At 38.5% G+C, this 21817-nt stretch overlaps 2 protein-coding genes across 4 annotated transcripts in view; one reads left to right on the top strand and one right to left on the bottom strand.

Annotated features, from left to right (window-relative positions):
- astn1 (astrotactin 1) overlaps positions 1-21817 on the bottom strand; it is a 400574-nt gene that overhangs the window by 102980 nt on the left and 275777 nt on the right. The window lies entirely within an intron of this gene.
- LOC121644205 (zinc finger BED domain-containing protein 4-like) lies at positions 15687-16442 on the top strand. Its single transcript, XM_041992002.1, has 2 exons — positions 15687-15808; positions 15915-16442. Exons 1-2 carry the CDS (start codon positions 15694-15696, stop codon positions 16358-16360), a joined length of 561 nt encoding a protein of 186 aa, XP_041847936.1. The 5' UTR covers positions 15687-15693; the 3' UTR covers positions 16361-16442.

A 21817-nucleotide genomic window follows, 5' to 3' on the forward strand; every position in this document is an offset into this window, starting at 1 on the left:
ATTTATAAAGTTAGCACAACATCTAAGGAAATTTTTATTTTGTTGTTATTTCTTTGTTATAACATTGCTTAAGGTTAACCATTGGAAAGCCTGTTTATCTCCCCCTGCCATCCTCAGGGCAGTAGTCAGCCCCTGCATGACACTGTGGTCGCCTGTAGAGGCAGTCACTCTATAAGACTCCACAATAAATTACATTAATATGCACTTTATTACTATTGATAGTAGCTTTTAACTTATTTTATTTACTGTTGTCATGTTGTGGTTTTCTATGATAGTGAGAGCGCTTGATTAAGTATGGGAAACATTTTATTTTGCTGGACACCTGAAGAGCTTAAGAGGTGAAAAAATGCTGGAATGCAGACAAACGGACAAGACGATCTAGCACTGAAGGGAAGGGGAACACAGCTTAAATAGCTGGGACGGAAGGAAGACTATAAGACACAGATAAAGACAATTAGGCAAGGAGGGAATGATAAAGAAAGCTATCTAAACAGGACAAAAAGCTACTAAAAAAAAAAGACCAAAAAAGGACTGGGTCCAGACAGTAGGTAGAATATGAATATGAAGTTCCTCCATATCTTCTGATTTCTTTGCACATGTTGCAACATGAACAACTTCATGTTGACACCAGCGCAAATGGGCTTGACATGGCAGTCAATAGCTGTTTGGCATTGTCAGAAAAGATTTGGAAATTTTTTCATGAGCATGACCCAAATGCTCAACTCTACTTCACAACCCACAAATGCATTTTCCTTACAAATGTGAAACCATTAACAAGGGAAAAGAATTGATTGCCATTAAGCATTCATACAACACAGAAATAATAAACCATGCATACATTATCTTGATTTTTGTGCAATGTTTTTCTTTGTAATTCATAATAAGTAATACAAACCCTAACACTCAGACCCATCTGATGTTGTTTTTGGAGCTGTTGCTTATTACTTCCCATGCTAGTAACTGCAGTCATCGACAATGGCTTTGCACAATAGCAAGTTGATTTATTTCTACTTTCCTGCACAGTGTAATACTTCGCTGCTCTGGTGACTTTTGCTTTGATGATACCTGCAGTTGCTTTATGGCAGATTTAAAAGGATTTTTTGAGCTTCAGTCTAGGAGTGCAATTTTCTGAGATTATGACGCACTGTTTGTGTGTAATTGTCCTCGTGCATTTGAGTTCTAGCTTCTGCCTGAAAGGTCCAAATGATAGACGTCAGAGCATTAGTGGGCCAGCTTAGACACATGGTATTTAAGAACAAATTTAACAATTATAGGAGTGGTGTTAAGGTCACCGTGATTCACTTGTTTTGAAGATTTCCAATCTGCACAGGAAATTGCAGTACAGAAATGCACATGCACACTCTCCAAGATTAAAAGATAACCTCTTATCACCTGTGGTCCTTTGAGGCACAACAAACTAATATTAAATGTAACAATGGTATGTAACAAATGTAACAAAATAAATCAAAGAATCATCCTGTTCTTATGACTGAAATTAGTAAAGGCATACAAAAAACTGGATTTTAAAGAATTGTTGTACCAGACGCATCGTATAACAAGTTTTAAACTGACATTTGGAGTATTGTTACATTTTGCAAAGAAAGCTGCTGCCATCTTACTGACAGCAGGCATCTCATGCAAAAGCTGAAGTCAAATCTAACAGCACACTTGGTTATACCAATTAACCCAACACACATACTTTTGGACTGTTGGAAGAACCTAGAGTACCTGGAGAGAACGCCTCTTTGAAATCAGCAGTGGTAGTACACAACAATCATCCATCCTCTTCCACTTATCTGAGGTCAGGTCGAGGGGGGCAACAGCCAAACACCTCACCAGGGAGGCATCCAGGAGGCATCCTAACCAGATGCTTAAGCCACCTTAATTTGGAAGAGCACCGGCTCTTCTCTGAGCTCATCTGTGATAAATGAGCTCCTAACCCAACCTTTAAAGGCCCATTTATGCTCCTGCATGTAGGGGAGACTGGGGTCAGTTGCAACAGGGGACGGTTGCAACAAGTCTTATTCCTCCAATCAGAAACATGCCAGAGTGATAACACTTATACTGCACATGCTCAGGTAGACCCTCCCCCCACCAGAAACACAGATGTCACATTTAACATCTGCTGCTTCATTTTATGGAAAAAACTTGTTTTGGAGGTATGAAAGTAATCTTTTTCATCTGCTATGTTTTTGTCATACTGTCCTGGCCTTTTGTATGAATTAATCAAAACTTAATTAGGTTGAATCATTGTTTTGTTGACTTCTAAGTCACATTGTTAGCATGCGTCAAGGACAGTGTGTCTAGCTAGCAAATGATGTTCTGTCACACTTGTCAGGTTGGGGACAGTTGCAACAAGTTGTTGCAACTGTCCCCAACCTAAGCAGCCATATCAAAACAGACCACACAACAGTATTTTTTAAAATATAATAATATATTTAATAATTTATAATAGTATATTATAATAATTATAATAATAAATAATCATTTTAAATGTATTATGTTGGTATTCAGTATGCAACGAGTAAGGAAGAAGGTTACTGAAAGAGGGGTTCCCCTCAGTATTTTGGAAGAAGCATCAAACATCATCAGCAGAGGTCAAAAAAAAGAATCGGAGAAAAGAAAACCACAAAGACAAGTGTAAAGAAAACAAAAGATCAGCCAAAAAGAAAGAGAGACGAGTAGGACTCTGCATGTCTGCATTGTGTGCCTGGAAAGCTACTCGACATCCAGGGAAGTGTGGCTGCAATGCTGGATGTGCAAGTCCTGGGCACATAAAGATTGCACAGGTGGAGGTGATTTTTAAACATGCCACAACTGTGACTCAGAATGAACCAGTTAAAAAATCTGTGAGCCAGCAGAAATGTTGGGGGAATGAGGGTTGGTTATTGTTTAAAAGCTGTGTCATTTTGGGGTATCTGTTCACCTTTTAGGAAACCCAAGGTTCAAAAATCTGTTTTTATACAGTTTCAGTTTTGTACAATAGATACATGTTCAGTAAAAGTTGCATTGCAAATTGTTCTCTTCTTCCTGTCTAACAATTAAATATGGAGAGACTGAATAGCATCTGTAACATCTGCACATTGACCCAAGGTAGGCCTTTGTTCCACACATAAACAAACATAACTCCACTAATATTTGATTAATTTTATAAAGTATCATCATAAAACAATATTGTAAAACCATACATGATTTCAAAATACGAAACTAAAGTTAATTTACTGTATTTTGAAAATGTTGCAACCGTCCCCATGGTTGGGGTCAGTTGCAACATCTGACTTATTCCATTCAAATAAATACTGTGACCGATATGTCATATGTACTCGTCTTTAAATGGTATGGGATAATAGTAGACAGATGTAAGTTCAACATATAAAAAGTTGGCACGTCTAATCCAAATGGTCTCTGATTAACTGAGAGAAATTAAAAAATTGTTGCAACTGTCCCCAGTCTCCCCTACATAATAGATATGTCCGGTGTCATACATCATCACCCTTCATACTTCAATGCGTATTTTACATTGCTACGGTTATGAAGTCAATTCATCCACTAGTGGGTAGCGCAGAGCTCACTCCCCGTGTTCTGACTTTAGTTTCGGACACCGGTTGGTGGCGGTAATGCACCGCTGTAAGGTTGTTTGCAACCGCCAAAAAACAGTCACACAGCCTTTCATCAAAAGCTTTGGCCATCTCTACAGTTGTTCTTGCTATCGTCTTCATCTTGTTCCTCCGGTTTCTGTTCTTCTTCTCTGGTTTGTTTCTTTTGCTGGTTGCATGCTAGCTATTTTGCTCAACACTGACCCCGCGGTTTCTAGTGGTATTGTTCTGTTTGCTGCGTCAAGCGACAAATCCACAAGACCCCTTAAAAACACACAAATTACTCGTGTGAACAGCGCAAAAGATGGACGGAAATGTTTGAAACCATCTGTGAATCTGTCTTCTGCGTCAGTCATAAATGAGCCTTAAGGAAAAACCCAGACACCTTGCGGAGGAAACTCATTCTGGCTGCGATATGAAAGAGCACACAGGACATAGCCTGACAATTCTCACTAGCACACAAGGGAAATGAGCTCAGCCTATCACACACCAAATGTTTATTTAGCTATTTGTTTTGTTAAATCTGCAGATTGACCATGATCACTCCTTTAGGTACAATTTCATTGCACTGAACTAGAAACTAATAAAGATGAGGAGGCTGGATATCTATTATCTGAACTAAGTGCATGATATACAATTCTACTACAAACCTGAGTGGTTTGCTAAATGAAGCATTTTCTGAGATGGAGCACCAAACAAAATGCTAAAAGATGGGTTTTTGGAGCTTTAGAAGCGGCAGTAACTTCAGACACCCAAAAATATGCCAAGAAGTACTGAAAATTAATATTCCTACTACTGAAGTGTATTCAAAGCACATTAGTACATTTCTTTTTATTCTGTGCTGAGTCATTAAGAGCAGACTGGGGCTCAGTGTTTTACTTAAAGGCAAAAACAAAGAACCTAAACTGTTCTGCTGTGAGAGTAAAGGGTATGAGAAATCAAAAGTATCTATCAGGAGGAAAAACAGCCATTGTGTAACAAGTCTGACACATCTAAAGATTTATTTTGAACATAACAATTGAGGTAATGTGTGAGAAAGATGGTGACATAGATGAAAACACAAGGGATCAGCGGTCACAGGAACTTAACTGAGCATAAAATACTTTGAATCTGTTCCCAGGGAAGGAGCTTTGAGAATGTTATGGCTACTTCAAGAGCCCATAACATGGTCATTTATAGCTTATTTTATGATTTTATTTTGATTATCTACAAGATAAGATTTGTTTTAATTTTCAGAAAACATAGTTTTCTCTTACTGAACACTGCTACAACATCTTTTGTCACTCTTCTCATTTTGTTTAAGGTGATGCTGTTAAAAGGCCCAGTTTGCTTCGAATGGTTACCTGATTTGTGTAAAATGGCATAGAGAAAGGGAGCTTTACATTTATCAGTCATTAGTCATTCACAGTCATTAGACAAGTATTATGCAAAAGAGTTATGATGATATCATTAGGTCAAGGAAGTGAAGGATGGACTTTAAAAGGAACATTTGATTGACCTTAGGACAAGTGTCTTCTGTGTTGAAGAACAACTCCCTTCGTTGAGGATATTTTGAGTTTTTGTCTTTGCAGACCTTTAAAACGCACAGAAGAGGAAAAAAAGATGCCCCTTTAACATTTGCTTATTTATCCTTGTTAGTAGAAACTAAATGAGGCATTCAGGGTCACAGCAACAGTTAATTTTTGACATCTGCTCATATTATGAGATGGGAGTTCTCGAGGTCACAAAAATACACTGGATTTTTAATGGTTCAATTCCGAGACCTCCCCTCAGAGAGAGAATGCTGTAAATCGAGTTATAATTAGGTAAGAGTGACAGCATCTTTGGGGCAATTAAGCAGAAAAAAACCTGATGAAATTCCCCAAGGTGGGCAGAAGGAAGGAAGTAGCAAGAAAGAAGTGCTTTCTAATCTGGGATTAAAAATGATTATTGGGGGCTGATGAGTGACAGCAAAGAGTAAAAGAAAGGTGACACCGACAGAGGCAATCCATTGCATGGAGCCTTTGGGTTCCTGGCTGTCTTGTTTGTTATGCTTATTTGCTCCCATCCATGTTAGAGCTGCATATGCAGACTCAGAGCAGCACCGCACTCTTCAGCTCAGCTACTTTATGATGCTATAATAGTTAGCCATGACAATATGCATCCAATTAACAGGCTTTATGCGATTAGTAAGCCTATCCATTCATCTAATGTGATTCGCATCATTACCGAATGACTTCATAGGGAAGATGATCTGACTGCAGACACACAGGAGGGAGGGGGGTGTGAGAGACGATGAAAGCTCATTTAATCAAAGAACCAGTTCCATATGAAGAGGGGAACGATATTTCCTCCTTTCAATGATAATGATTTGAAAGAATAAAACCTCTCTAGACCTTTAATGTTGAATTTAAAAAGCCCATTTCAGGGCATGAAATTTATGGTACTGTCAGTTCATGTAAGGACAGCGTATTAAGACTGTTACACTGAGAGTCTCTAAGACGTAAAAATCTGAGAATAATTGTTTATTTTAGTTTTTTTAGTTTCTTTTAAGATGGTGAGCGAGTAGATAACTTCATCTATAGAACAGAATTAGAATTCTGATGAAGAGATTGACCCTTAAAACCTATAGAAAAAGGTCACATGATCCATTATTGTTTGCAATAGTCTGAGAGATGATTATAAATAGTATGTCTTGCAGAAAAGAGCATGCATGCTCTGTCAGCATTCCTTGGCTAGATAAAACAGGCACTTTAATCTTAAAGCTTGATACTAAGTCAAACAAACTGAGTTAAGTTCTCTTCAAAAGATGTCAGCAGTATAAATGGACATTCAGTTACATTGCTCACCAGTGCAGCCCGCGCTAACACATCGACATTTGGAAGGATATGCATGCCAGTTCTCCAGAGGTTGCCTTTGTGACTTGTTTGGTTGAGTTTAAATTTCAGATACCAGTAAGTCTAATGATGTTTCTATTTTCAGTGGGGGCAGAAATACTAAGACCCTTAATTTGAATCTCTCCTTTTTTAACATCTGGGTGACTAGTTTTTGCTAATGCAATGTTAACAGGAAGCAAGGGTGGGAATCGCATTTCCATGAAATACAGAGAGATTAATTGATGCTGATTTCCCTAATCAGTCCTGGAGACTAATAATGAGGAGGAGGAATGAGGAGACAGATAAATGGAACATGAAGAGAAACAAGATACTGTGGATGTGGATGATGGATAGAAGCACAACCATCATTCACATGAGGAGAACATGTTCACTGCCTTAGCTCAGTTTTTTAATGCAGATTTTGGATTTATAGGTTGTAATACTTGCTACCCTGCAGCAGTCTTCTGCATTACATGTATTTTATGTATCCTGCATTCCTGCTGCACTGATCCCTACCACGGCTTACTTTGTGTCAGGTGGGAATTAAATGGCATGCCAACAGGTTTGCAAGTAATTTCTTCTGATTTATGAAAGGAAGCAGCATTTTAATCACTGACCTTGGGGAAAACAAAAAACGGCATGCTTGCAAATTATGGTGATGTTAAAAAAAAAAAACAAAAGAAAGAAAAACAAAAGAAAGAAAGAAAAAAGTCACATTTTGACAGTGGCTCAGGACTTTTTTGTATACTTTTGAATGAACTTTATTTCAGTTGGAAAAGCCAAAACCAGAACAAAAACAAAAGTCACATTTAAGAATGAGCTTCAAAGAAAAGGTAAAAAAAAGTTCAGAAAGAGCCAGATGGGTTAAAAGTTTTCTCTTTTTATTCAACAAACACTTTCAGTTTCTTCAGTTTTTTGTGCAAAGTGCACAAAGAAAGAAAAAGAAATTCAAGTTAAAGCAGAATTGGGTGTGACCATCCATTGTCTTCAAAAAACATTACCATTACTCCCTTTCGTGTGCACTTATTTCTTCTTTTGGCATGTAGGTTGTTTCAAATGAGTAGAAAGAAAGTAGAACCACAGCAGTTCTTATAGGACCTGGCAGGACTCCCTCTGCCTCTTATCATTGCTGACTCTAGCTGCGGTGCTGCAAAAGCAATTTAGGACTATCCACAAGAACCTAAACATCTCGAGTCTCTGCAAACTTTATCAGGCTTTTGGAATAAAGTTGTTCACATGTGTCGTTTACTAATGCTGTCTGCAGTCAGTCTCCTGTGTTTCCTGTTGAATTCATATGTTTTCACTTAATCAACTTGACAACTTGATTGATGTTGCAAACCTAGACTGTAGGGAATCAAAATTCAAGCAAATAAGATCCATCCATCCATTTCCTATACCTGCTAACTCAAATTCAGGGTCAGAAGAGCCTATCCCAGCTGCTATCAGGTGAAAGGGCAGGGTTCCATCCTATCAATTCAATTTAAAATGAATTTAAAAAGATCTGTAGTGTTTAAACATGTGGAGTCGTACGCATGTTTGTAAGTAATCTACTGTTGATAAATCCCACATGTTCCAAATCACCCGCTTGTGCACGTTCGGTCATCTGCATTCAGAAATGCCATTAGTTAACCTTACAAGCTGACTATGCACCTCTTCTGACATCACACAGAAATCACTTGTGTTCCTCCTCAAAGTGATGGAGAGGTAAAAAAATAACTAAGTTTTGCTGTGTTTGAACATCTTTGTTGAGTTCATTTAGTTCACTCATTCAAGTTAAATTAAAATCTATCTACAAAAACTCACATCCCTTCATATGCATTGGTGGGCGTGGTTTTCTATGCCTGCTAGGCGAGGACCCGTTTATCTGCATCTGGAGGGAGGGGCTGTGGGGTTTTTTAAATTTTCTTGTGACGTAGATAACCTCTCTATGTCACGAAAAACAAAACCTGGTTTCACCCTATAGAGGGTGTTATGAACCATTTTTTACCTAAAAAAATCTAGTTTTTAAAGTAAACTAAAAGAATACCAATTTTATCAACAGTAAATGTGATTTTCATCACAATTAGGTAATTTTGTGTTGTTTACAGCTCAAAAAACATATTTTTGGGTGAACTACCGCTTTAAGAAAACCTGACCTGTCTCCTTTCTCATGTTAGTGACTGAAAGCCCTCTTAGACATTCACCAGGATACACCTGCAGACAACTTGAGGTGCTGTGCTGGATGCCATGTGATCTGCCTCAAACATTCATGCTACAGATCAAACATTTCCATCCAATCTGGGTGGTTTATATAAGCTCCTTGCTTCGTGCTTGCTGCCACTACCCCTGCTGCTACTGCTGCCATGATCACTGCACATTGCCTGCTTTTGTTTTGAGTGTAAGGACCAGTTAATAAATTCCAAACTTTGTATGGAAATGTTTTCATGCACTAAATATGCACAAATTTTTGTGTAAGCATAGTTGATGAATGAGATGCCAGGAACATTGTTGCTGAGGGGATGGTGCTAACCACAACCCTGTGCAGCCCAGGTAATAGGAGTATTGTTCAAACAAGCCATGGTTTAAGTAAACTACTCACCCAAAACTCTGGCTCTGGCAAATCCCATTTACTGTATTGTGATTACACTATAAAAATTCATAGTTATTCAAATAACCATTGTTTTTAAATATATAAAGAAAACTATGTGCGACAACTACAACAGAGATGAAGGATTGTCTTTTGTTGCCATCTACACACAAACAGCTGAATCCTGCTAATTAATGCAAGGCCACATCCCAGGGATACCATAGAGGAAATAAAAACAAAAACAACAAAATATCCCTGGGCAAGGAGAAAGTAAAACACACACACACACACACATCAGCGATGCTACGAGACATTCCATGCAATCAAGTCAGTTACAGCCTTTATCTGTTCACCTAGCAAGGTACAGCCTGTGGTTGTGTTAACAGAGCACAGCCCTCAGCCCTCCCTTCACTCTGTCAGTCACTTTCTCGCCCCGTCTCTCTGTTTGTCTCCAACAACTGTCTTTTCCTTTCTGTGTCTCTGTCTCATTGTGCTGCTGGAGTTCTGTCCTGCTGCTTTACTCTCTGTCACTTTTCCATCTGTGTGGGTATCCGTCTACTCCCCCTTCCCTCTCTTTCTCACCCCACAGCCTTTGGATGTGTCTATGTGCAAGCTATTGGAAGGCATTTTCTGATAAATACACACACACACACACACACACACCCACACACACCCACACACACACACACACACACACACACACACACACACACACACACACACACACACATTACCCCCTCCAAACACACCCCCACAGCCTACTATGTCTGTCTGAATGCTAATCAATTTCTCTGAAATTTCCACTGGCCTACTTATGGTTTTATAGCTACTGCTCCATCCTCTAAACTCCTCTGGCTCTTTTCCAGCCTTCTCTCATTTCTCTTCATCTTTCTTTTCCTTTGTGTCTTCTCTTCCCAATGCTTCCTTTGCTTATCTGTCCTTACCCTTCATCTTCTCTCCTTCCTTTTCCTTGGGTTCTCATCTTTACTGTTTTCAGTCATATTACTTCTTTATCCAGCTTTTGTTTTTTATTCTCTTTGTTTACACTTTTCTCCTTCTGGCCAAAACCTCATTCATTTCCCTTTCCCCCCTTTGTGTCATTTGCTCTCTCCATTCTCACACTGCCCTTTCATTTCTTGTTTACCACAGTGTCCCCTCCCATTCGCCCCTCCCCTTATCTTTTCTCATTTCTCCACTCGACACGTTTGTCCCTCTCTCTCTCTCATTTTTTTGTTTTCTCTCCTCTGTGAATTTACATCCACACACAGACGAAGGAAGACATAATCCTCCAGCTTTCTCATACGATCACTTCCTCCCTCACGCCTGCAGCATGCACATGTAATCACTCAATGGACAGGAGGCAGGTGAGAACATGGCGAGCGTGTGGAGGTTAGACGAACTCTGAAATCATCTGTGGGAGTTTAGGTGGAGTGAGTAAAGGATGGGTGAGAGGATATTGAAGTAGTGCCTTTGGTTCAAATACGTATTGTAGCTTTTTTTTTTTTTTTCTTGCCGTGAGGAGGAACTGCTATTCACATCCCATCATCTCTTCCAGGATCCAAAGGCCCAGAGATTCTGCCACTTGGGAATATAGTAGCATATGTAGGATGGATGCATGATTTTTTTAAAAAGAGGAAATAAGACAAAGGGTTTTAAAAAAAATAATAAATAAATAAAAAAAACTTGAAGACGAGCAGAAGGAGGGGAAATCAGCTGCAGGATGGATTCCCCCTGGAAACAAACAGCTGACAGAATACCAATGAAAAAAGAAAATTTAACATATGGTATAAATTTAGAAAAAGAGAGCAAAGTTATAAGATGAACACATCAGGGATATGCAGTGAAGGAGGGAGAAGAGCTGAAATGAGTTGAGGAAGGATACAATTTGGAGAAAATATGAAATTAAATGGAATCAGCTGCGTTGAGGCGTGTGTGCAGAGGAAATGCTCCTCTGTTCAGTGCTCAGACGACATCTGTTTTAAGTCCTAATGCAGCCCAGTCCCATGAGACATCATGTAATATGTACATTAGTCCACATGTCCAAAAAGTAGTCGTGCCACAATGAAAGTGTAAAACTTTTGAGGTGGGATCATCTTTTTTTTTTTTTTTTTACTGGCCATTTCTTTTGTTTGGGGCAGATTTCAAACAGCTTCTCTAACTTTCTGTTTGTTATGGCTCTTTTCAACCATCGAGGACTAACAGCCAGACTAAAAAGTGAGAGGTCCTTGAACTTGTTACCTGGCACAGTGGTGGGTGATGTAACTCCACTCTGTCCTACTTCTTTAAAAAGACTTTTGAACGAAAAATAGTTGTGTAACATCACTTTTCTGGCAGTTTTATTTAATTCAAAATGTTAGGAAAACAGATGCATACAACAATTTTAGGGCTTTGAAAATGAAGTACGTTTACAATTCTTGATTATGCTTTAAAGTTTCACACAATGCCAAGTCTCAGGATGTTATTGTTCTTGTACGGAAACATGGACCACCGTAGCGTGGAGCCCAGAAAATGAAGTCGCTTTTAAATTTCTCCGCATGCAAAACTGCTGTTTTGAATCGTAACTAGAACACTTTCAGGAGTGAGATGCTGTTGCCTAAGTAAGACACAAAGAAACATTAGAGAAACATTTATTTCCTCCTTCACTGTCCGACTCCTCCTTTTCTGTCTGGCATGATAAATATTTGAAATAACTTTGAGATTGTTATACAGATGGCATGTTTTGTAGCTTTTGGGGTTTATCCTCTATGTTTTCTCTTCCCCGTTCTCATCTATTCGACTGTTTTCAAATTAGACTACATTAAATCACTGCTCCATGATTCTTCTTCTCTCTTCATACTAGGGTGTGGAAATCTTTATGTTTGCTTTCAATGGCCAGGATGCAATTATAAACGATTACTGAGGCATCCTGATGCATCTTTTTCCCCTGTGTGACTACTTTACGACTACTTTCTGAGTGGAACCGTGTAACATGGTTTCTCATATTTGTTATGACAAACAAGCAGGTTTAGGAATCATTCTGAGTGTTCAGCACAATTTACTGTTTTTCTATGCAGGGAGGTTTAATGCTTCTAAGGTGTTAAATCAAACACATTAATAAGCTCTTTACCAAGAAACTGAATAAAAAAAAATTACTACTAAGAAACCCCTCTGGCTAATTTGGGAGGATACAAAAATTACTAGTAAGCCATTTTCTCATTTTAAAGACAAAGAAAAAAAAATAAATAAAAAAACAGGGATTATAATAACATCCCCCGAGTGCTGCGGGGGAAATGTAGGAGACTGATAAACATAATCAAGGACTGATAATATTAAACTACTCACAATCAAATAAGATGAATGAACAACACTGTTTGACAGAGTAAAAAAGCAAACAAAAAAAAATATATATATATATATATATATATATATATATATATATATATATATATATATATACACATATATATATATATATATAAAACACACACACACACACCCAAATTAAGCTTGAATGTTGTTCATTTAGTCCTAATATTTGGATTATTGGAGGCTTTGGTTTAGTCAGATCATCAACACTGATTCTAACAGACATGAAAAAAGCAAAAACAACAGACATGATTTGTGGCTAAAACCTTATTTAAATCAGGTTACACATTTAAACATAAAAACGTCAGCCTGCATTATTTTAGGCATCATCCAGGATCAGGAAAACTTTTTCTGGGTTCGGAGTATAATATTCACTGTCATGTACAAACTTTGGCAAATGTAGGGCGCCTTTGTATTCAAATATTCAAAGAGACAGCGTGGATCAAACAGCTATTTGTAAGGACTGACCTTGTAAAAATCCTAACCCATATGTAGTCTCATCTATTCATCATGCAAAATACAGAAGTGCATTAAGTATGAATGAGGGCTCATTTACATACCTGATCATTTAACTTAATTATTCAACATCCAATGCCCCCCCGACTCTTTCTACCTCACCCACCTCTTTCTTTTATCTCTACCTCTGGTTATTTGGCTATTCATATAAATCATATCACGATGCAGGTAGGTAAATAAAAGTCTGCTGTGTAGGAACAAAGAAAAAAAAAGATGGGCAAGATGTGAGACTGTGATTGTGGATTTTAATGAAAAGAAAAGTTTCCAACTGTGGAGCTCCAGAAGCTACCAGCAGAAATATTCACAAAGAGGAGACGATAATATCTCATAGATGTGTGTGTGTATAAGGAAAGAGAGGGAAGTAGGAGGATGTTTTTCTAATTTAAAGAGGCAAACAACAACTCTACTAAGCCCTAAATGAAGCATAATCTCATCTCCGTGTACCAAACTACCAGAAATTTCCCACTCAAGCACTTATTTACAAAACCGTAACTGAATGCGTCTATGGCTGCTTGGGTGATATTGTCTTTATTTGCACTTTTCTCCATCTCATTTTCATTCCCCTTTTTAATAGATAGGCAGCGAGGCGGGCTGGCACTCTGCTTATTAACATTCCAGTCAATCCTCCATCCAATCTGTGGCCTCGTGGCTGGGATCTGACTCAGAAGCTGGCATACTGGTGTGAAAAGGTAATTAATCACACTCCTTAATGGGTGAGATGTGGCGGATGAGCTCAAGCTGCAAGTTTCCATGTTACAGCAATAGATGATAAGATAATTTAAGAGTTTGATGCACTGCTCCATGTTGGGCTGAGGTTTGCACGTACGAAGCGGTGTTGCTGACTTTATTCCCAAAAGTGCATTTAGTTTCCACTGGAGACATCTTTTGTTAACAATACCCATGTTTCTTTATCATGTTGAGTTTTTTTGTTATTAAAACAAACAGAGGGGAATTATTCATAATTGGATTTGATGAAACACAAAGATCAGCTCAGTTGTGTATTGATTTTTTTTGGATAATAACTTGAGATTCATATTGAGTTGACACAGTCTGCCTCCTCTCATACATTTCTTCCTGGACAGCTGAAGTTATCTAAGTTCGACTTTGATAAACAGCGACATCATCACCCCAGCAGTGAGCATGCTGTTCAGGTTTTCAGACATTTTCCCTAAATAATGTGCTGTCTCTCAGAGGCCGATTCTGGGTGAAGAGGTTGACAGCAACCACGGCTTCAAAGTCCTGAACAGGCGGCAACTCGAGATTCATGAGGATTTTGTCAAATGCAGCTGAGGCCTGTGTGCCAAAAAGAAGTCTGAGTGTTTTAACATCCTCCTGTTAAACATGCTAATTTTATGTTTTTCTTTGGTCTAATTTCAAGGATTGTATAAATTTTGTTGGCTTTTTTTTAAACACTGTGATATTCCAGCTTCTATCTTCTAGCTATTGGTGACGTCTGACCTCTCTGCTGTCATGGCAACACTGAAAAAACAATGGGCTGCACAACATTTTGACTCCATGTGTAACTACATAATGAATTACAGCTTGGAGCTCTTCACAAATGCTCAAAATAGGTAAAAACAACAAAAAAAAAAAACATGAGTGGAAAGCAGACATTACCTTTGGTCCAGAGTTAGACAATATGGCCTGCCAACCTTACAGCCATATCATTTGATACTTACTGCCAGCAGGTTTGTGGTGAGTTGCTCACTTGGCAGGAAATGCAACATATTTTCTTCACTTTTCATAAAATGATCTTGGTAAAAGTGTAGAGGGCACAGACAGAGATGGACGATGAAAGCTACTGAAATAAACAAATGAATAACAAACTGAGTAAAAAAGAGGAATACAGTGATATGTTTTTCTTAAACGCCTGAACACGGTGCAGCATACAGCACTTATGACTCACCCGAACAGCTCACTGAGCAGTGCAGTGGTCATAAAGAGTAGAAGAAAAAAAAAAGAAAAACAGGAGCAAAAGTCACACAACTACATAAGTGGATTAAAAGGTGAGGAAAGATTTCCGATCCACTGAGCAAACGGATGCAGAGTGTCAGATCAACACTCTTCTGCAGGTCCTGCTTTGTCACAGGGGAGGCGAGCAGGAGGAAACAAGGTGAGGCAGGCTGAGGAAGAGATGTAAACTCTTTCTGCAATGCTACTGCTCCGTGTTCTATCATTTCTGAAATAGTATTTTATTCACCACAAAGCTAAATGAACCTATTTTTAATGATGACCAGTTAATTAGACAGTCCTAATGTGTTGTTTTTGTCTTCATTATTATCTCTGACATTGTGTTCATGGTAGCCAGTTTTTTACAAAGTAATAGAAGTATTGGAGAAAGATTGTGTTAAAGTAATGGCTTAGTTTCCTGTAAGCTATTTATGTTTATCCTTTATTTTTCCAGTTTTGGAAAAACACATCTGCAACATTTTGATTTGTATTTCTAACAAAGAGGACAGCTTTCCAAACTTAGAGGAGGGCAACCTTTAGAGGTTTGGACCATGGATAGCTTCTTTACAATCTCTTTTCACCACAGACTTTAATGTTTGTGCCAGTTTTTTGTTTTCTCTCTTAATATACATATATATATATATATATATATATATTAGGGGTTGTACAGACTAGTCGACTAGTCGTTTTGTCGACTTCAATACTCTAACATGACGTTTAGAACGTGACGTTGACTAATCGCTGATCACGTGTTTTTAGAGCTAACAATATGGACGCCTCGCAGACGGCAACAGGTGAGGAGTTAGAAAAACGATTCAAGCTGGTGTCGGATGACCTGATGGAGTCCATCACTATTGTGGCCTGTATGCTTGATGCCCGGTTCAAGCATCTTCAGTTCATCCCAGAGAGTAAAAGAGAGGCCGCCCAGAGCCACCTGAATGCCCTGCTGGAGGAGGAGGCAGAGCCGCTTGCAGCAACAGGTGAGTGCGCTAATTGAAATTAGTCATCACCTTCATGATGATGATTTAAATCGTCTTATTTGTGAATGCGCAGTTTTGATAAAACTAGTCATTCATTTTATTCTAGGTGAGGGACCAGATGTGCAAAGTGAAGACGTGGATGATGGTGAGGGAGAACCAGTAAAGGGGAAAAAAGCCAGGCTCGAGCAGGATTTTGAACAACTTTTTGGCCCGCACTATCAAAGTGGAAGGAGAGCGGGGAATTATTCCACCGCAGACGAAGAGGTCCGTGATTATTTGCAAACACCGCAAATTCCCACCATGCAGAACCCGCTGCAGTGGTGGGCTCAGAACGTGGACAGATTCCCCCGTTTGGCCAAGCTGTGCAAACGTTACCTGGCTGTCCCAGCGACAAGCACACCGAGCGAGAGGATTTTTTCACTGGCCGGAAATACCATCACGCGACAGCGGGCAAGCCTTCACCAAGCTCACGTCGATGCGCTTGTGTTCTTGCACGCAAACCAGGACCGAAAAACAAAACCTGTGACTGAGCAGGACTGTGATGATGACTAGGCTTGCAGGCTCTTGCCTGTGTGTTGTTTTCCTCCCAAATTGTTTTGTGCATTACAGTATTTTCTTTTGCACCTGTGGGAGATGTAGCCTAACATAACATGTAGGTATGTCACAGAAAAAAAATTAACATTGTTAAGAGTTGCCGTTAATACTTGATCCTAAATGCTGTTATGTATAAGTCCTGTGTATCAGCTGACCATTGTCAGTGAATACAGGTTGTACAGCAAAGCATTCCCCTCCTCCTGTGTTTTTTTTAATTACTGAAAAAATATCAATGACGTCACCAGCGACTAGTCGACGTCGACTTGACTTTCATCACATTAGTGTCGACTTAAAAAAATCTGAAGTCATGCAACCCCTAATATATATATATATATATATATATATATATATATATATATATATATCCTTTTTTTGTCAGTTGGTCTGACTGATGCAGGCTTCGAGAGCTGCTGTTCGTGTTTTCTGATGTGTAAACCAGCTGGTGAGACTGCTGTTTGCTGCAGACTGCGGCAGTTCTCTTTCTTTAGGATTCATACTTTCACCCCTCACATGTGCACCATCTGTAAGCTGAGATGTAACACAGCTTCATCCTATAAAATTCTCTTCAGATGATGTAGAGGATTAAAAATCACATAAAGTTGCACACTGAAGTTGAATCTAAACACAGCGTCTGAAGTTGAATCTAAACACAAAGTGGTAGCCATAGTCGTCATCTCCAAACACATCTGCTATATGTATGTCTGTGCAACAATTCACCATGCGAATGGACTGCCTGAAGGCGTAGTTATTGATAAGTTCATGTTTAAAAGTTACTGTAACAAAAGATGGTGGGTGGCCAGAGACGGGTGGTATAATCCAAAATCACCATAAAGAACAGTTTTGGTGGATAATCAGGGTTATTTTGTGTCTTTCTGGTGTCGTTGTGCATTATTTTAAAAAAAGGAAAAATAGCTATCCCATCATAACCTCATCATGGCCATTTTTTGAAATGCCCTACAATTTATTTTGCAGAGACAAATAAATAAAAAAAAATATAAAAAAGGGTTTATACCAAATTTGAAGGCAGTGTTGAAATGTTGCTTTTGTTATAAATCAACAAAGTGGCCACAGAAGAAGCATTTCTAGCTTTAAACTGTCTATTCTCAGTGGAAGAATTGGCTTGACAGCGCTGCATTTGAATAAACCTCCCACGTGTACTGCTGAGCACTTTGCACTGGGCAACAAAATATCACACATATGCACTAAGCGAATTTCAAGTTCAGGAAACGGCCAAAAAACTGTTATTGCACACCTACAGACGTGAAACATGCATGTTTATAATGTTCCTGTGTGCTCATTTCCAATATCTATTCTGAATAAATATTCATATGTAGACGTGACTTATTGCCAATTCCTGAGAATCATGAAATGTTTGTTAGTTTTTAGTCCCTACTGACTTTACATACATGGTTACTGTTTATATAATTAGTGTCAGTTTCACAAATGGTGAACAAGTAAAAGATGCAAATAATGGTCCCACTGCTACATCTGTGTTATTATAGGTCCCTGTTTTTGTAGGAAGTGGCCATGTTGCTGTTATTCCAGTGTGGTCCATGTGTGTTAAAGTTTGTCAGACTGCACAGACATGGACAGGTTTGATCTTTAAAGTGGAACTGAACCCTGTGGACCTCCAACACTCATCACAATTCTAGTGGCGCCAAGAAATACATTAAATATGTATGCCTGGGTTGTTGATGTTGCACAGAAACCTGCAGAAATATCCGCCAGTGTTTTGCTGTCGAACATCAGTGTGCTGATATAGATTACGTTCCTGTGGGCAAGTGCACTTCACATCCATGCATTTGCAGCTGAATATTTTATTCTGTGACTCTTTTACGGCTATAGAACCTAAACTTATTTCCCTGTCTGATACTTGACATTTGTAACTACTACTGGACAAGTTTGCATTCAACAACATGCCTATTTGTCATAGTTTGAAATCGGTTTCTCAAAAAAAAATAAATAAATAAATAAATAAAGCTCTGCAGTGTGATTGAGAACAAAATCTTGTTATTATTTGTTACATCAAAATTATCTCTCTCCGATTTCTCTTAAAACAAATTTATTTTCTGAGGTTTTGGGTCTCATAAACTCTAAGAAAAAAAACCCAGCTTTCTGTTCTAACAGCTGCAAGCGGAGGCTTTGTTTCTCTTTTCATTAAGCCAATCGCTGCCACAGAATGGAAGTACAACTACAAAATGCATGTCTGAGTCGAGGACAGACCTCAAACTTAATGAAAAAAGTGACTCACACTCATGTTTAACATGAAACCTCCTTATACACACACATACATCTTAGCTTCCATCTGTTCCGAATTTGAGTATTCTATCCAAGGCCAGGCAGCTTGTTGGAATTCAGTACAGGGAATTCTTATCTAAAAGAGATTGAAAACATGCGGATAGACAGCTTGGCCAGGGTAGAAAACATTTTAGATTGTCATAAGTCATGTGGCAAGACGTACACAAGGAGCCACAAGGTCTTCTTAATCTTTACTGAGAGATCTGCACAAAAAAAAAGAACAAAATGTTTTGACTTGACACATCTGCAGAAGGTAAGTGCAGTACAAGTCTATATACAATGTATTAAAAATGACATGCTTGTTTTGCTTAGAAAAAAAATAATTAAACCCCTTAAATTGCCTCATGATGATGCGTAATTTCTCTTAAATTTAACTTGTACAGCAATCAGCAAAAGTTAACATTACTAAGATCTAATGTAGTATTTTTATTTATTCAACTTTAAATGCAATTTTAAAGCCTGTTTTTAAAAATAAAAACACATTTTCTGTTATGACTGGGTGAACTCTATCATAAACACCTAGTTTATGTGATGTTCACAGTGGATTCCGGTAAAATGACATCTACACTAGAGTGTGTGTTTCATGTGATTCTGTAGGTATCCCTGAGAGAGGAAAGCCTTGCATCAGATCCTGTTTGCAAGCACCTGCTTTCTCCTACACAACATGTGGTGAAGACCAATCGTCAGTCTGTCATAAACAGACTTATAAGACACTGAACTGCAATAATCCTTTGAGATCATCAGGCTCGGTGTAACACGGACATGGCTGCTAAATGTATAACCTTGCCTTTACCATATTTTCTCAAGTTATTTGCAACAACGAGCAGCATTATCTCTCTATGCAAGCGCTTGTGTGATGCACTTATATTCATAGACCGATTTGACTGTTTGATTCCCATTGCTTTCATAAAGTGCAGCTTGAATTCTCCTTCACTGTTGCCTATTATCTATTTTGATGGCTCGATGTGCAGCACAGTGGAAAAACACAGTGGAACTTTTACCAAGGCGTGTTGCAGGTTGCACACAGTGGGATGGGAACTTCTAAGAAGATTCAGTTTTATTGGAAACAGTGGTTCACAAATCTCCTACTCAGCTAATGCTAATGTATGATAATTGATTAAATCCTACCACCTAAACTGTTTCAACATTTCCTCTGCATACACACATGCTCTCTGCACCCTGTCCTCAGATTAGTAACCTGAGTGAAAACATATGCTATACTATATATGTAAAGTGATATAATACAGTTAAGGACCTTTTAAATCAAACCTCTAAATGTTTTAACTGTCAGGGTGTTCAACAGGAGGTTAAAGACCTTGAATGTGTCACCCCTCCTTTTTTTTTATTCTTCTCTCTGCTTAATATTAGTGCAAAATGATTAAAAGTCATGCATTTTGCAAAAAGTCAAACTAGAGATGTGTGCTGCATGGAAACTAGAAAGTCTTAGAAAGTCAAAAGCCCTCATCTGTAAATGAGAAATTCTAGAAGAAGTGATAATGCTCGCTTAGCAAATAAAAAGAGGGAGGAAGAGGATGGAGAGGTCTGAGGCTGCTACAGTATTTAATATTCATAAATCCATTGAAACTGATTTGGCTGCCACCCTTAAGGCTCTGTGGCTGTAAGCACTCTCCAACTGCTGGGACTCCCACTCCTTATTTACCACACCGTGCATTTTTACTTTTGGCCTGTAGGGGGCAATTTAGTTGCACCACACCACTTGCTGTACAGGGACACACTTGGTTGTGTGTGTGTGGCTATGTGTGTGCCATGCTGACATAGTTTTGTGTGATGCTGGAAGCTTCTGGTTTCAATTCAGAATCAATTCGGTTAAAGTTGATTTCCTGCAAAATGCAGATGCTGAACAGCATTTGGCAAGAAGGGGCTGACACATCCAGCCAAACAAGAAATAATTAAAGATGAATGGTTTTTCATCAACAAATTAATTGCTGCCTCCATTTACATTTGGGAGTGACGGTTAATTTACCAGTCTGTGCGCATGTGTGCATGAGTCTTTTTTCTCCTCCTCTCTCTCTCTTGTCAATGCCTCCATGTAGTTAGGATTAATGTTGGTGGTTTTATTTAGTCTTTTAATTGAAAGGCCAATGAAAGAGTAAGTGCTCTATATCCTAATCACACACATTTAACCCCAATGCAATGGAATTGGGGGGCTCAGTTGAGAATGATTTTGCTTTGATAAAAAAGAAATATGGGTGGGAGTTGCTGTAAAGCAGCACGTCATCTAAATGGTAATGCTGGCACAGCTGCAGGAACAAAGAAGTGATGGTAAAATGTAACCAGTCAAAGAGATTGTACCATCATGCATCCTGTTGGGAAGCCTTAGGATTTTTCTTTCTAGCATGCCTATGTGTGGAAAAGACAAACTAACAGAATTATGTTTACACTTTTACCTAGAAAATAAACCGTTGGTGCAGGACCTTGAGTGTGCTAAGATATGTTAATCAAGATGTTTTGCTCCCTTATGCAGAGTAAATAAGCTACCCTCCACAGAGTGCTGATAAGTAAAAGTGGAGTGAAATGATTTTGTGCTGGTTTGAGCAAAGTTATCGCTTTATCATAATCTTCTACTTGTCTTTACCTTGGGATCATGCAAAGTAGTCAGGTGAACTCGCACCTCAGCTCACAAACTTCATGTTGTTAGAACGATAAGAAAAGTGGCAAGATGTTCTACTTATCTGGTGATAAATGATTTGTCACAACTCATCAGCAAAAGAGGAAACTAACTGCAATTTAAAGTGATCCGCTGCCAACACATTTACACTTTGAGATGTTTAGTGAGTTCAATGCAGAAAGTCATGAGAGAGAAAAGTAGCAACACAAATTGGATGCTCGTTCAAACACATAAAGAAATAAACAGTTTAGATTTGATCTCCAGCTCCTAACAAATGAATAATTAGTTTTAGTAGCAAACATCTCGTTAAGTTAGAAAAAAAAAATGTTCACGGTTTACATCATCTTTAGATTTGGATGTAAATGCACAACTCCAACTCATCTTCTATACTGAATGAATGGAGATCTCATTTATTTTTTTCTTTATTTTACTAAAGTTGAAGTTTAAAAATTCAAAACGAAGATGTAATTCTACAAATGTGCTATAAT

The sequence above is a fragment of the Melanotaenia boesemani genome, chromosome 8, assembly GCF_017639745.1.
Source record: "Melanotaenia boesemani isolate fMelBoe1 chromosome 8, fMelBoe1.pri, whole genome shotgun sequence".
Lineage (NCBI taxonomy): Eukaryota > Metazoa > Chordata > Actinopteri > Atheriniformes > Melanotaeniidae > Melanotaenia > Melanotaenia boesemani.